Genomic DNA, 19,002 nt, shown 5'->3' on the forward strand with positions numbered 1-19,002 from the left:
TTACCTACAATAAAGTATATTATAATGCTGTTAAAAGTGTTTTATTAACCACTATGCGAATGTACAAATGTACAATGTCTATATTATTATTATTTTATCAAAAACGTATTTTTTTATAATTTTCACATAAATACTATTATGAGCGAGAGATTTTCATGTGCAGGGGTTCCTACCTAATATTATTCACTGACATACTATGTTTATATTCATATTAGACAATAGTTATCACTTATCGAAATCAATCACCGAATGTAAATAATATGAACTTTATGGAACTCATGGTAATTAATATAGATTAAATTACCTAAATATTACTAAAGCTTCTATATAGTGCGATTATCGTACTTATCATATAACGCATCGCATAAAATCGATTATAATTTATAAAGTGTATAATCCTTATTATATATTAATAAGCAATCTGCCATCTGCAGGCGAATTACCAATGCAGTCAAGGCTTTGTTTTCTTACAGTTATAATATTATGACAACAACAAAAAATGAACTTTTCAATAACAAACATAATATTATTGTTCAGACGATGGTACAATATTTTGTACCGTTGCTCTAGTCATCAAATATAACCTTTTCCGGTTATACTTTATTATTTGAACCTTTTGAATGCATAAATCGGAGCAATGACGTGCAGCGTATAATCATCGTTTAGGTTTTGAATTTGTTTTTTTTACCTTCGATTCTAAACTTGATAAGTCGCTCTTTGACTTGGATCCGAGGCATGTAACATATCATCTTTGGCCGCCGGTGCCCGTACACGTCTTTTCCGGGGAAAACATGTACCACAAACACTCGCGCGCACCCGCGCACACACGACGATCACGCGAGCGGTAGCGGTAACAGCGTCAACAGCGGCATCGTAACGACCGCGGCGGATATCGATATTGTCGCACGCCGGCGAAGACGACGTGTGGAGGGCACGCGCGCACGACCGTCGCGGGTGTTGGGTGATTGGTGACGGGTAACGGCTACAAATAGTGACGACGGTGAAATAATATTATACGGAAACGACGAGACGAAGAGCGACAGCGGTACGGAGACGGCGCAGGACTCACTGTGAACCGGTCGGACGAACGTGTACGAAAAGACTGCGTGCGCCGTGCGGAGACGGTGACTGTTGCGGCGGCTGCGACGGTGTCAATAAACTTCAATGTCAAAGAGCACCTGAACCACCACCAGAACCACCACCAACACGGGCGGCGGCGCGACCGCGGTCATCACAGTCGTCACCGTAGCTGATGTATACCGCGGTGCATTATAATAGCGACTCCCACCATCACCGTCACAACCATCTCGGTTACTAATACTAGGTACCTACCTCTGCTGCTGCTACTACTACTACTACTACTACTACTACTACTACTACTACTACCTGTCTACTACCGGTGATGCTGCTGCTGCTGCTGCTACATCCGACGGGGCGAAATACCTATTGCCGGTGCATCGCTATGCGTGTGCGTGAACCCCATTATTATTATTATTATTATTATTATTATTTATACACATAAGACGGTGTCTTAGTGTCTATGCAGATTACCTGTACGTGTGTACACGTGCGTGTGTTGCGCGACTACCGATCGCGGGTCGCGGTCGCCGCTCAGCGATGTGACGGCGACCCGTTTCGAAGTACTATATCAGTGGGGCCAGTGGTCGGGTAATGCACCGAGTTCTATAAAACTGAGTTCTAAAATGAGCCCCAGTCTTATACAATCAGTCCCTTAGGACTGTTTTCTATCAAATATCAAATTCCATAGTAAACTGTTAACTGAGTCTTATATTATAATTTATAACTTTAACTCGAGTTAGTATATATCTATTATTATTTATTTTATTAAATTATAATTATTATTATTTGTACACATTTTATCAAATAATATATTATTGGTAAAATACATACTAGGTAGTAAATCAATAATGTTATGAAAACATTTAAAAACCCATATGTAACTGTTGTTAAATTCTTATCACCTATATGTTACGTCTATTGTCATTCGTTCAGCCTATACAAGTTACAAATAATAATTTTAATATATTACAAAATTACATAATTTTTATAAAACTCGATTTAATAGAAAAAAATTATGTAGAATTGTATATTTAAAAGTTTAATTGTATAGAACTCTATCCATTATAGAACCAGATTTTATATACCACTCGGTCTTATAGGACTCGGATCTAATTCTCGTCGTCGTCATCCGGTATGGAGAAAAAGCGTTTGCTCGAAGAAAAATATAATATTATTAAACTCACGGCGATGACATAGATGAGGGGTCGGGGAGTGAGAGAAAGAGAGAGAGAGGCAGACGGAGAAAGATATAAGAGAAAGAGAGAGAGAGAGAGAAAGATATAAGAGAAAGAGAGAGAGAGAGAGAGAGAGAGTGAGAGAGACACAGTGAGAAAGAGTAAAAATAGGTACCTATATATAATAATAATAATAATGTATACCCGTGCGCTCGCGTATAAAAATATATAACCGGTTCTACGCCGTGATCGCGGACAACGGTATAATACGCGTATTATATTATACAGGACGATTCGGAAAACGCGTCCGGGCGCGTGTACCTAATCTTTACGCGAACAAAGGGCGGCGGATAGACCAGGTGGCGGCGGCGGCGGCACACATCCGTCGTGCTCCCGCGGCGCTTGTGGGAGAGACCGTCGTCGCCACATCGCCGACGCCGCCTCCTCTTTTCTGCAGCCGATTGACCGTGCAAACTACCGTCATCGGTGGCTTGCAGCGGATGCGTGCGTGCAATATCATTAACGCTGACGCAGCCGTATTGTACGTGCCCCATGCAGTTTACCGAGTGCTCCATATATTTTATTCATTTATAAGAAAAAAAGTGCGGACTGCAGGTAGCCCAATGGTCGCAGTCACAAAATATTATATCGATGGCGAATAAACTTAAGTGAAAATAAAAACAATATTGGACAAATTCAAACAGCATCATTGTATTTTGATATATTATGTGATTCATTTATTATATGATTAGAGATAAAATATATTGTTATATTATTACATAGTACAGCTATATTATACAGGGCCGGATTACACTTGACGCAGCCGTAATATACGTGCCACATGCAGTACCATTGTACATCCATTGTACGTGCCCCATGCAGTTTACCGAGTGCTCCATATTGATTAATTTATAAGAAAAAAGTGCGGACTGCAGGTAGCCAAATGGTCGCAGTCACAAAACATTATATCGATGGCGAATAAACTTGAGTGAAGAATATCGATAAAAACAATAGTGGACAAATTGAAATAACGTCATTGTATTCTAATATATTATATGCACTCATTAATCGTGGTTTATAAATATAATTAGAGATAAAATATATTGTTATATTATATACAGGGCCGGATTACGCCTTTCGTGTGGCCCTGGTCTCTGAAAAACGTAGATATTCCTAGAATGTGTAATTCAGTAAAATAATCGATAACGACACGTTTTTTTTTTCACAAAATCGTTTGAATCGTAATTTTTTACGAGATTTGATGAAATAACGGAAATGTGTGAAAACTATTTTGTAATTGAAAATTGTAATACTTAATGCTTAAAAATGTATACGATAAACCAGTGCCTCTACCATAAAAGTTGTAATCCTAACTGGAATTTTAAAAAAAAATGGTGGACAATAAGTGGGTACAGCTCTGCTTTTCATTAAGTGTCGTGTAGGTTGAATGCAATGATATAAAATCGATGTATGAATACGATAAACGATTCTGGGTGAAAACCGCCGGTCAGCCTATAAATTTACATTTATTTTATGATATACTATTACTATTAACATTATTTATTTTAATTTAATTTAATTTAATTTTCTGATTTTTTTCAGAAAACATTCTATACGTCTATACATTATTACGGCATATACCCTAGCACCATTTTACTGATTTAGAGTATACCCTATACAATTACTAGAGATACGTGCGGATATCATGTATAACTTCAAAATGAATCAAAGACAAAAGTAAAATAAAATATTAATTAATTTCAAAAAAAATATCTTTATCTTTATTTCCGATCAATTAGTTTGGTTGTTTAATGGGAAATTATCATTTGTCTAAGCGACCTGGTGCCGGTTAGATATAGTGTATAACATAAAGAAAAAATATTACAGGAATAATTCTCAGGCCTTATAGAATTGTCTGATTTTGATATCTATTTTTTTTATCTGAAAGAAGAAAATATCCTATAGGCCGCATTGAACTTTGATTTTTTATTTTATTTCAAATAATGGTACCTATAGAACATTAAAATAAATTGTATTATTTTTAAAGACATAATATTATAAAGTTTGAGATTAAAATATTAAAAAACGGAGTTCATAATGTGGCCTGTAGATAATTACCATCTATTAGTAAATAGTTAAAAAAAAACTATCAAATTTTGTTGATTTTACATATCTAGGTAACAGGATCATTATTCCCGTAGAGCGTATTTTATGGGCTAAATAGTAAATTGGAAACTTATGGAAACTATCAATGATCTGAACTTATGGTTCAGGGACTGTCGCAAGGTTCCACTCTAAACCCATAAGCACTAATAATTAATATGAAGTTGAAAATCAAAGTTTATGGCAGATTTCATAGAAGACATTATGAATAATAACAGTTATAATTTTAGTAAGTATAATAATATGTAGAAATCGATTCTTTTTACTCTATACATAGCAAACAGAACGGAATTATATAAAAAAAGTTAAGTTCAACCCCATCTGATGCATAGATGTGAAATATATGGTTAACAATTTGGAAGGGGCCAGATATATACCAATAAACACGCATAGGCAGGGATTTCTCTCACCGTAAGCTAAGTTTAGGTTAGGTAGGAAAATTTTTTTTTTTTGAGACGGGGCTAAGCCCCCGAATTCCCCCCTCCCCTATATACGCCTAAGTGCTAAGCGTATACTCTAGAAAAAAATTACGAGTACAAATAATCTATATAATTATCTTGTATGAAGACACACAACAAAAAACTCACTTTATTACAAAATCAATACATTTATCGATTATCACAGAATCTAAAAACAGTATAAAGTTTAGAGTAGTATATATAACCACATCATTAATTTTGAGTTTTTATGCGAACGTTTGAAATTCATAAGTTAACTGTTCATGCATCATAAATTCATAAAATAATTTTTTTTTTCATAAGGGAAAATTTAAAAAAAATTAAATTTAGTGCATTTCAAAAATGTTATGGTGCACTTTCTTTTGGTTAATTTTGGAATTTATTTATTTTGTTAATTCACCAAAATATGTAAATGTATATTTATGTATAATGTATATTATACGAGTAAGACATAAGTCAGATATAAGTAAGATATAAGTGTTTTTGTGTGCATGTTTTATATATATAAAGAAAGTGTGTGAGTAAATCCCCCGTGAAACAGTGACCTGTGCACGTCAAATCAATTTCACTAAGTCGCATACCCGCATTGTATTGTTATTTGTGATGAATACGTAAGCAAAACCTATATACAATATTATATTAATGTCGAGGTGGGTCGTTGTAATGTTAGCTATACTCACGCCCATGATACAGAACAGTTTATGAAGTAAATAAGTAATTTTAGAAAAATTTCGACAAATTAAAATAATAATGAAACGTTTAGTACATTTTTTTTCATAAAAATAAAAAATTATGTAATTTAGCCTTATAGTCAAAATGCAGGTCAATTAATTATTACAGTGATTGAAACATATGAGTAGAATTCCCATTTCCTATCGCAACTTCCAGTATACCTACATCCCTTAGTGAGTGTATCGTGTAGTTGATGTTGAATGTAAATGGCAGTTGGCAGATACCTATATCAATATATATCTGTGATCACAATACCGAGATTAAATAGTTAATTAATGGTTTATTATACTTTTCACAGACACCGCTGGTTTTAATAATTATTACTAAATAATAACAATATCTAAGTTTTAGGCTTCAGTATACTATTATAATTTGTATACAAGCGTATCTATTCCTAATAGTTAAATAATATATAACATAAAAGAACATCATGCTAATGCAGTAATCCGGTTGAACGAACACACACAATTATTGTACGTGATATAATACGAAGTATCAAAATAATTATTAACCCTTTGGCTTGATACATTTTTACGTATGATCGAAATATGAAAGAAACCATGCCATGTTCAACCATAAATGATAAATACCTAATGACGTATTCTTTTTTAAATAATTTATAATACAAAACTCGGTTTGTTAATTCGATTTGATGGACCTCAGTGTCAAAGTTGGATCATAATAAAATTATAACAATAGTATACCACTCACAATAGAAACAATAAAAAACTAATTTTAGAAGTAATTATAAATATATTACTAATTCTAGGATAATTCTATTAATATTAAAAATATATGCCACGCCATTTCGAGATTTGTTATCCATAAAATATCATAATTGTTAATCCATAGTACAATCGTAAATATTTAATACTTATAGAATTCCAAGGCTAAATTATGGGTTCTGATCTAAAACTGAAGTAAATAAAAAAGCATATTTATTTGTGAATAATCGACTACCTAGGCAGAAGAGTTTATTATTGATTATACCTTCTGTTAACACATAGTACCGATATTACAAATTTGAATAATTATAATTTAATTTTTTAATCAGATTGATAAAATCACCCAAAAGATATAATATTACCTGTACAGAAAAAAGTTTTGTATATAAAAGTAATATCATATTAGTCCAAAGCTCTGCAATAATTATTTAATGTGCAAAAACTATACATTTCCTAATCCAAACATAATATTATATTGTAAAAAAGTATATTATTAACAAAGTACAGCCACAGGTATAACGTTCCCCGTAAATCAAAATACCTATACTCAATTTTAATGAATAATAATAAAATATAAGTACATATTATTATATATAATATAAATAAATATATTTTTATTAATTGTTATGAAAACGAATAGATTAAGGCTAATACTAACTTAAATTAATTTATATAAATAGTAGGTAATAAATAGGGTTATAACTTATATCAAAATTAGGTATTAAAAATATTATTGTTATTAATTATTATTGATAAACCGTGTTTCAGAGTCAGTATGTTGTGGAGTAAGTCAGGGTAAGTGCAACCGACACATACACTTGCCCAACAATCATATTATACCCAAACTTGTTCGTCTAAAATCTAAATCCCGAAAAGGTTCAGATCAGCGATGTGAACCAAATGTGAAATGATTCATTGATGCGGTTACATCGGACCCGAGTTGTTACGTTGTAAACTTAATGGTTTGAACACGTTGTTAATAACGATTAAAATACCCAACAGTATGCAATGCATGCGAAAATTGTGTTTACAGCATAATTTTTTCTGGTTTCCTCATTGAGTAGATATAATATCCTACCATAGATCAATAATTAAAATTATTGTCAATTAGTGATAATGCTGGGTGATTGATCCAGCAATTATCTACGAAAATAATGAGTACATTTAATTTTGATTTATCAGTTATTATAGAATCGTTTGACATATATATTTTATATAATTTATATTCTGAATATAAACTGTACTTAGATAAAAGATCAGTAAGTATTTCATAAATATAATACCATACCACATTACAGATTACAGACTGCAGTAAGTATCTTCTCTGTTTCTAACTTATAAAAAAAAAAACTAAATAAATAACATCAAACATTTAAGTGTAAGCATTGAAAACAAATGATATACAATGATGAATGAACACTTATTTGCACTTTTTTCGGGGTAGTCGTGGGAATTGGGAGTTGAATAAACATTAATCATCCACCACCGTTATAATTTTGTTGTTGTTAACCTAAGTCCAAAATAGATATATATATATTTTTATTTAACTTGTCCATTATATTATAAAGTTACAAACAGTAAAACATCTTAAGGCAAAATACATGAATATTATATTACATATTTTAAAATGTTAAATATTTTTAGGCTTGACAAGTTCAAGAAATAAAATTATTAACAATATTTTGAAATGAATTGATGCTATTGATTATAATAATTTATATTTGACATACCATCTAATATTTAAACAATATATACCAATGTAATTCTGTTTTAAATTGCATCTACCTAATGGCGAAATATTTTAAAAGAATATTTAAAGAAAATTAAATGATTTTTTTTAAAACTGTTTAAACCCCAAATAATATTCTGTTTTTATCGATTTTTTTTCTAAATTAATGTATAAAATCGCGCATGGACATATTACATATTACATAATACCGTTAAATCGCACCAAAATGTGTATTAGTGAAGAAGGATTATAATTGAATCAACGATAATGGATGACCGTATACATTTTATAGTGTTACGCTAAAAACCGTCGGACAACGCGTTACACGATTATTTTACCAATATTTTTGTCTAATTTTCAAAACTTATCCAATATTTTAGTTTATAATAATATTTGAATAAAATAAAATTTCAATTATAATAATAGTGGTCATAAATGCAGATAAAACTGTCTATTCTTACAAAAAATCTGTGAATTATATTGGTGACTTTATGCATCGATGGCACACTATATGACCTTTATTATAACCTCGATACACCATCCAGTGTAGTCCTAAAGAAAACATATAACAATCCTTTAGGCTCACATATTGTTGGACTTGAGATGGCACGTTCTGACACGGACACAAGGTGGCAAAGTGCATCAAACAAATTATAATTGTTACAAATTTAAAAAAAAAACTGTTCACCAATTATTAATTTACTAAGTTTACAAATAAAAAAATAAAAAAATTGATGATAAATAATACTTATTATGAAGTTTGTACTTTAATAGTTAAACATAAATTTTATAATTTTAATATATTTTACAGTACAAGTTGGGTGTAGTTGGTACCTTGTATGTCGAATATAACTATGCAATATTTTTTTATTACGAATCAATTTTTTATTTTTATGATTTTCTTGTTGGAAAAACTGCCTCATTCTCATACGTATGTAATATATAACTACAAAAGAAATTATATCTCTGGCAGTGTCGTATTTAGGTTTTTGTCTTGAGAGGAGGGGTATGATTTTATCCAGTAGTCCCGCCTTTAAAGTTAGAGGCCTTAAGTTAGGACTCCGAAAACTTTTACATATTATATACAGCCTATATGGGGGATTCTAAATTTAGGAAGTATTAACAGTGATATTAACATAATTATTTCCATGTACCTATCTATACAAATTAATATATATTTATATCTCTTTATTCTTATATATATAAATATGATATTTCTGATTTAAATTACAATAATAATTATTTATTGTGGTATTTCTGACAACATAAAATATGTTTATTCGCATATTTATACAATATATTATTAAAACCTTAGATAATATATACTGGATAGAGCTATGCGTACTATGTCACGCGTAGCCCCGCACGCTTGAAGACGATTTGATCGGGCGTTCAGCTCTGATGAATTTATTGCGCATGCGTCAGGAATGAAAAAGATAGCGTGGGACGGGGTAATATAATTGCGGTAATGTTTTGCGCATCTGCAGTGGTTTTGCGCATGCTCAGTAGTAACATCGGGGCCGAACAGGTCGACCAAATCGACTTCAATCCCGTATGTATTATCTAAGATTAAAACAAAATTAAAAATACATATTTTTAAAAAAAATCATAGTTACCATAATAGTTATTAATAGGTAATAAATCATATTATGTTCAATAAATGAATATATTATTCATTCAGAAACAATATAATTGTTGTTTATTATTCATCAATCCATTATCGTACAATAATATTGTTAAAACCCAATAACCGATCGCCCAACCTGCAATTTGATTGCGCATGTGTGTAGTAATTGAGTAATAGCCGAACAGCGCATTCACGTGGGCTCGCTGGAACTAAGCCCATGCTCTGTCTATTAGTATAAGTGCCTTGAATACGGGTTGGGGGCAGTTGTCCGAAAAATGATAAGGCACTTTATACCACAATACCATACCAGCATATTCCAGTGACACCAATTTGAAAAATCATCGTACAATGATGCCATGCTAGCTGCACTCGTCGCTACGCTCCTCGGCGCCGTCGCTCCGCTCCGCAAATCGAAAATATCCCCCGACTTCCTGTGCAACACCACCTCAAGTTGGTCACAGGGTAACCACAGGTTAACCACCGTACAACCACTCTTATCGGTCTTTATCATTATTCGTACAACTGCCAGCCACCGCTTGAATACGGTCTCCGGTGAGCGTGATATTTGTTATCAATTAAATTTCATATCAATATTATAAATTATTTGAAAAATGTAAAATAACAATATTATAATATTTAGTTCATATAAAAATGTACATAACACTGAAACTAACAATACCATACATAATTACATAATAAACTTTGAATAAATTAAAACGGCCGTCGTTCGTGGTCAATGGATTGTTTCCGTTTTTATAATTCCGTAACAAAGAGGGATACACATTACCAACGTTCTATCAGATTACGGATATACGGTTTCAACTTTTAGACTCAAATACTTCATACCCTAGTGATACAGTGGCACGATCAGCTGATCAAGTGTCGCTTCTAACTTGTTCTGTGATCCTACTCAAGTAGATGTAAACCAGTTACATTAGTTACATTAGTAAGACACTTGAATCACTTCATTACAATAAAGAATAAGTTACTAAAAATTTCAAAGTAATTTTTTTCTGGAAATCACAGTTAACGTTATCGCGGTGGCGTGTGAAGTCACCTAATTCCATAATTCTATAAGCCCGCGAGTGGTTATCATATGCCGGCAGCCACGGTAGTTTGGTCGAGGTAACTTTGGTACCTAAATATTATATGATTATTTAAATGGTATGCCTATTCAGCGAGCAGAAAACAAGTCTGTTTTCTTCGTGCCCATCTTGCCACCGATTGATTTGTGGCGGATTTTCAACCAAACCATTTGCGCGTCACCGTCTAAGAGTGCAATGTGCAGCGCGAAGAAATTTAAAATAATCTAGTCTTGAACAAACCTCCATATAACCTTAAGCCTGACAAAATGAACATCCCATTTCTCGATGATTACGCAATGGGTGAATCGTAAAGTTAGGAATGTAGAATGTACATCAGTCTTCCGATTATTCACGGATTACTTGTAGGAATAACGATTTTATACGCCTCTCCGACGTTTGTTTAGAATTTATTGTATAAGTCTAGGGTAATGTGTGTACTTGTTGTATACATGCTAAATTGCGTAGGTTTGAAAAATACAAGTTCCATTATTGGAGGTTGTATGATACTGTTGTAAAATATTCATGATATGACATATAAATATTAGGTAAATATAATATTGTCGTAATACAATTTATAATATACAGTCGTATATATCCTTAATGAATATAAACCACATACACTATAGATATGCAGCGTTATTAATTGTTACATTATTATGGCATATAACGGTATATAATTATTAATTAGGTGAGGGTGCGAATTTAGTGAGGTGAAAGACTTGTGCCATGTAATTTTTTTTTATATAGAGTAACATTTATCGTGATATCATATTATGCAGGGATTTTTTTTTTTTGGTGTTTCAAATAACGATATTTTTTGATAACAAGGATTGTCAATAAAACAAAAAATTAATTACTAAGAATTTAATAGTATTGTGAATTAGCAATTTTTGCAAAAACGATAATATTCCCGTACAAATGATTGGTTCAAACAGGTTGCAATTTTTCAATATGTTTTTTTTTCCAACAAGTCCAAGCTTGTTCTTGGCCGGTGCAGATAGGTACCTACAACAACAATAAACAGCTTCTCTGTCGTCGCTTGAAACGCCCTGTACAATATCTGTTGTGACGTAGACGCGTTGCAGGCGGTTGTACAAAAGAGATATCCGTCTAGACGTCCTCCGCCTTCACCTACTTGTATGCATATACCTATGCGGTCCGTCCAGACGTGGTGTGTTTGTTGTGTGCGTGTGTGTTCGTGTATGCACATGTATGCGCATGTTTATATATGTGTGTTTGGTATAGGTACTAAAAGCAGGGGTCATCGCGCCCGAATCCGTTTATTTTACGTTTGTGTATGTACAAAAAAAAAAAAATCATAAATAAACGTACCCACAAGACGAAAGAAATTCGTCTTCCAAATGACTGATGGGTCTCGTATTGGTGGGACTTGTCGCCCGAGGACTCGTCTGGGTCACACGCGATTCGGGGGGGACGCCGCGACGGTAGTTACGCGTGGGTAATGTTATTATATAGGTACATACTATTTCAAATTTTACTCCGAATACGTTTACACTATATAGTATATTTCAATCGTGTTCGTTAAAAATTATGTTTATGTTCAATTTAACATCAAAGTCTCACGGTAAATCGAAACGTTAGAATTTAACTTTTTGATTATTTTAAAATTATATGGATAGAGGTTTTTTTTTTAATTCTACCAAAATAAAAGAAATATTTTAAAACTTTCACATAAAAGTATAATAGGTAGTTCTCTTTTAACTTGACCAAATATAATAAAGAATACCGATAGTTAAATAACATTTTTTTATTACGTGTCAATAATAATTTGAATGTGTATTATATTGTTATCTGAAGGAGAAAAATAATTATAATAGCGTGATAGAAATCATTTTTTCAACATTTACTCTATTAAAATAGTATTTTATATATTTTACTTTTAAAGTGTTTTTGAAAACTTAAAAGTGATTGTTATAACAATCTAAACTTATTTTCAGAATTTCCTATAAGTACATAAAGTTAAAAAAAATAATGATGATTGGAATGGGTATTTGATGATTATATTATATAATTAGTGATTTTCTACAAAAACAAGTTAGATAACTATAAAATATAAATACAAATTATAAGAAATTATTAGACCAATTATTAAAATTGTTAAACAACTGTCTACATAACATTAGTATTAAATATTTAGGGTAGGTTAGGCCTCTGAGAGTGGATTTAAATGATTTATCGAAAAACCCCTCCCTGAAGGAAGTAGTATAGGGTATTCTGTGTACAACTGTATACCCAAATTATCTATCCTTTTTAGTTTTTACATAATATAATAAATAGTATACTTATAAATGATATGAATACTTAAATATACGTAATTCAAAATTGATGTAACACAAAATCAATTGTACCATTCAAACATTATTATATAACAGTAAAACGAAGTCATAAATCCAAAGAAATGTAGACTCTGAGAAGAGAAAAATAACTGTTTTCTTATAGTACTGAATCAACTTACTAGATAAAATCTATTTATTTTTTATGTTTTAAAATAAAATGATAAAAATAAATTTCGTATAAATGTATTATATAGAAAGAAGAAAAAATATTTTTCAGTTAAAATTCACTGGTTTTTCCATTACAAAGCGTATAATATTATACTTATATTTTATAATAAAATATAGTATTTACATTATAGGAAATACAACGGAATGGTACCTTGACATTTCACCATGAACAAGTTATTTGTCCATGATAATATTAAAAGTTAAAATACATCAACCATTGTTAAGAAATATTTTACAATTTTCATACTGCATCAGCTATTTGCGTAAAAGAAACAGGATTAATTTTTATCAAAGTTTTGGTAAACAATATTAAAATAATGATATGAACAATTTGTTTTAAGTAAATAATTATGACAATGTCTTTGATAATAAATTAGCCACGGATAGACGGGTAAAGCTGTTATTAAATTATAAAAATGTATTGATACAACCTGAAAATTATATGATTTTCAGAATAATCATTTATTCTTGATTTATAATTTTTTTAAATTTTTTTTTTACTTATAGAAATATTAGAAATAAGTAATAACAATAATATTATTTTCTTCGGGCAAGTCACGGTGTCCGGAGAACAAGTGCCGCCATCCCCCACCCGGGCATAACAGTTACCTACGGGTGCCAAAATCAAAAATTCTGCCAAAACAAACACACACGTGTTCCCCCCCCTACCAACAACAAACCTACAAACAAAACAAAAATAGCTAATGGCCTTAGTTGCCGGGCTCAAGCTCAATAAAAAAAAAAATAATAATAATAATATTATTTATTATTCACATAATTGTACTCATATGGCTTGGAATTTTCAATTTCAATCGTATCTAATTTACTGATCGAGATATACCATATTATTTAAAAAAGTAAATAAAACAATTTGATAATCGAAAAAAATGTAATAGATACGTGTTTGTTTTTTTTTAGTAATAAACCTTAATTAACGTCTTCAGCCGCATTATTCGCTCATGGTCTTGAAAGTTATTCATGGGTTCACGGCAATCCGACTAGATATTATATAGTATATTATACTATACATTATATACCAACCGGAATCGACGTCCGTTCTTAATATAATTCTTAATATATTCGTGTTCCTTAAGGCTGAACTATTTTTTCTCCCAATTGTAGGTTATACAATGTTATTAAACAACATTATGTAAAAATAATAGCTACAGAAATGGTGTTTTAGCAAAGTAGGTTTTAAATAGTTTTGCAAATATCTGACCAACTTTAAAACTAAATATAAATCAATTATAAAATCACAGTGATGGCCATTTACGAGTGTCAGTAATAATAATAATATTATATAAATAAATATAGCCTCCCAGGCATAATTTTCAAATACTGTCTTATTCGAGTAATGTATTTAAGTTTACGTAGATACGGTTATGATTCACAATGATACAAAAGCAACTAACCAACCAACAATCCAATTTATGTTAAACAAAAATACTGCATTTCAAACAAAAACATTAAATTTTTTCAACCCTTCGTGTAGTCTGTACGTGTGTGTAATCACATTACACAGTCGTAGGTACGGTCGAATGCGCAATGTTTAGCATGCCATAAAACGTTTTGCAATTTAACCTGAAAAATATAAAGTGTATCGGAAGAATTTATCACACACATGACACATATAGGTACGCACCGAACAGCACTTAATAAACATTATAAGTTATAACTATAGCCTATGTCTTATATAGTATAATAACTATAATACATAAAACCTACAGTGCGTACCTACGCCAACATAATATTATAAAATCCCATCGGAAATTAACCTTTTCGCCCGTTGAAATCGCGGCGCCCGCGTACGTGTAAAACTCGTTGTGTGTACGTTTTTAATTGTTCGCTCCGAGCTAAATAGATATCCACCAGAGCCCCCCTTTTGGCCAGTATAAACGCGTCGTGTCGTGCCCACGCAAATATCTATATCTATTATATACATCTGCACGTACATATTTATACGTAGGTTCCTACAAACACATACCTACCCATACACGATATTATTACTATACATGTATCGTGTATTATATGCATACACCTAATATACCGTACTATACCTAAGTACATATTATTTATATCTATATTTCATACCTGCAGTGTATAAAATATATATATATAATTATTATTTATATATAAATACATAATAATAATAATAATAAAGTGGTCCATTAGGTATCCCGCGTCACGGTCACACGCGCGCGAGTCCTCTTGCGGTGGACCCGACGTTCGTGTGCAGCAACTGCAACAGCAACAGCTGCAGCTGCAAGTGCTGTGTACCTATAATACGCGTATAATACTCCGTAAGCGAATTATATTATTGTAATGTGCACCGGGTATATTATATAGCATACATATATGGAGGTACGTATAAATTATTATATGTAATAATAATATTATTATTATTGTGATACGTGCGTCTATATACGACGTGGACTTAGACGCGACGTCAATGACACCGTAAACGGCGATCGGACGGACAACGGCGAGTTGTGCAATTTTATCGCGGTGGAATGGTAGTGCGTCCTACCTATAATAATAATAATAATCGTCATCGCCGGCACACGGTGCGCGCGCGCGTTCTGTCGCGGTCTGCGCGCTAAGATCCTTTTGTCGCGTCGCCGTGCCGGATTTCTCTATAGTAACATAGTAGTCGTCCTTATACATTAATATTAAATGTCTCTCGTCGTATCATATCGTCATACTACGTCGGTATATAATAACAATAATAATAATAATACGTATTCCGTAGAGCGTCGGTCGAGTATGCGGCCCGAGTCTTGGGGTAGGACTGGTGGAGGGGTGGGACTGTAAATACGACGAGTACGCGGACTATAGAGACAATGCGATTTATTATATATATATAAACATCGGCGACAGAGCCACAGAGGAGGCTTGTACGAGAGTGCGTCGACGAGGAGAGGGCACGCGGGAGACCTAGCGCGCGCATATTCGCGATCGATCGCCCCCGGGGGACCCCGCACGCGCTTACGTGCGACAAAAACCAGTTTCCCTGGTGATCGGAACGTCACCGCCGCCGCCGCGACAACCGACACGCACACGCACACACGGTCTTCTGTATATAAAGTGGAAACATTAAAAGTAAAAAAAAAAAAAAAAAACAGAAGAAAACGGGCACACCGGACGCCAATCAACGGACATTATTTTCACAAAGAGGAAGGAAAAAACACTACACTTAAGACCCAATCCGGTTGCATTGTGTGTGTACATACGGCTGCTGCTGTTGCTGTACGAGACATTCCTCCGGACGCACTGGTTATAACTTATAACGTCCGCCGCCGCCTCCACCGCCACCACCGTCGCAGCAGTACATCGCGCTCGACGACAAAAAAAAAACAGCGGTCGGGGTGACTACCCGGATTCACAGCAAAGTCTGTCAGACCCCTCCTCGCTCCCCATCCAATACTCCCGAGGCGTGTTTGGGTGAAACGATTATTGCTATTATTATTATTATTATATTAAGGCTGCAAAGTACACGGCTAACTCACGGGATACCAGTTATTACCTACTCATAATAATAATTTCGTCGATGGTGCGCATTTAGTAATGTTTTTTTTATTAATATTCAGCACGCATGCGCCCATCTTACCTAACCCATCCTAAGTAATGAATAAGTGTGATCCTAAACGTGTGTGTCTATTTATGTATTATGATCTGTTTCGCAAAATGTAATTCAACTGATTGACAAGATAACTATGATGTCTTAAATTCTTCCAAGAAGCATGGTATTTAATATATTGATTATTATTTGGTTTATTTTTATGTGATATGTTATGCGTAAACGGAACGCATTTATAAAGTTTCATATATCACGTACTTTATGGTACTTTATTATAGTATATGCATTGGAAATCTATTTCAATAATACATAAAAGAAATAATTTTTCGATCTTTTTCAATATTTTTTCTAAGCGTAAAAACTGTCAAAGAAATGTCAGCAAACGTGGTTTCAAAAGAACCCCACTCATTTTTTGAATGCAATGATTTATTATTCCGTTCATATTTTAATATCGCAACACGTCAACACACCACTATTCTACGTTTAAGTGGGCCAATCTAGTGCCAAACACCCCCGGATCCAGTTCGAATTTATTCACATTTTATTACTTACAAGTTACAACTAACGATAAAATAACCTTCAACGATCTGAGATAAATTAGAGCGTTAAAGTCTTTATATTGGTTTCACGATTTCGGAACAGTATTCAAAAATTACGTAGGTATGAAAGAAAACCGCTTTGTCTTTTCTGTTCTTAATGGCTAGCTCCTTAGACATTCCTTGCATCCTTTCAAACATCAGTTTGCGTGATCCTTCCTTTTACTCTAGAAATCACAACCCTTTTCATATACCCTTCTATTCATCATCTTATGAGTTTAATCATCCCTAACACCGTATGCTACGTTCTATAAATAATCACGCATATCCCCAATACATATAAAACAAAAGAAACTATCAATTTTGTATTTTAAGGCCGAATCTAATTTTACTTTGTTGTAAATAATAACTATGTTCTTGTAAATTAATATTGTGGGATTAAAATGTAACTGTTATATAGTTTTGTATTACCTATTCTATAATACATTTTAATCTTGAAAAGTGCCGTTCGGAGTATAAATAAAAATAATATTAATAATAAATGTTTTTATTTCGATTTCGATTTAGGATAAAACTAAATATTTGACTTGATCTCTCATGGATTTTACTATTTATAAGTAAATAATGTATTTTATGATTACTCGTTGAAATGCTGTCATGTCATGTTATGAATATCATATAGGTACCTAATGTAGCTTAAGTCCTAGCAAATGAATAATGATGGAGTGAGCGAAAAAGAAACACAAACATTTATGGTGGAAAAGATTACACGTTTTATGACGTTTACGATCAAAAAGTACCTATAGTTTTCCACCTTTCTGTATTCATTTTGTTATTTTTGAGTTCAAGGATTATGTTTAACGTTCAAATTGCACAATAATTAAATCACAACATGTGTGTATATAATGTATATTATATATATATAAACGTATAAACGAGCGAGTATCGACCGTTTAATGAGAATCGATACCCGATTGGTTTACATACCGGTTTGAATTCAAACCGTCTGGTCGCAGACGTCTGCTATAGTTTCAAATTTGTCCGCCCCTGACCTAAATTTAGGTTACACGGTACACACAGTTGAACGACTTTTGGTTTTTTTCTTTACGCAAATTGAAGAGAAATTACTGTCTGCGCATGTTTTTAATGTTTTTAATTATTTCCTATTTTAAGGTCAACGATTGGCATTTTGTATCCTTAACAAAGGAATTCATTGTTTTACTAACCAAGTGTACGGTAATTCCCACGCGTGTCAAAACCTAATATTTTGAGGTATCAAAGTATAGATAGATTAAATAGATTAAATAAATACTACAATAATAGTAATGTTTACGTCAGTATAATATATTTGGTTTAATTTTTAATATTAAAATATATTATATGTAGAAGTATTTATTTTAATCTTTTAATCATAATCGACATTATTTAATTGTATAGCTGATGATCTATTTACCAATATATTTATTATTGGATTAAGATATTTATTTTGTTGTTTTTTTTCATTGATTAAGCACGATTCGTTTTACTAATAATTATTTTACCAGGTTTACGTATTAACTTATCCACCAAAAATCATAACATACTATAATT

General features: G+C 32.4%; 1 protein-coding gene across 4 annotated transcripts in view; it reads right to left on the minus strand.

The window, feature by feature from the left end:
* LOC132938507 (ankyrin-repeat and fibronectin type III domain-containing 1) overlaps positions 1–19,002 on the minus strand; it is a 160,279-nt gene that overhangs the window by 42,627 nt on the left and 98,650 nt on the right. The window contains exon 1 of one of the 4 annotated variants that reach the window (XM_061005381.1): positions 689–1,199. The exons of the other annotated variants lie outside the window; for them this stretch is intronic. Within the exon in view, the coding sequence (XP_060861364.1) occupies positions 689–749 (61 nt within the window). The 5' untranslated portion in view covers positions 750–1,199. Of the gene's footprint in view, positions 1–688; positions 1,200–19,002 lie in introns of those variants that run through there. 4 annotated transcript variants of the gene reach the window in all.

This window comes from Metopolophium dirhodum, chromosome 2 (assembly GCF_019925205.1).
Source record: "Metopolophium dirhodum isolate CAU chromosome 2, ASM1992520v1, whole genome shotgun sequence".
In the NCBI taxonomy this organism is placed as follows: Eukaryota; Metazoa; Arthropoda; class Insecta; order Hemiptera; family Aphididae; genus Metopolophium; species Metopolophium dirhodum.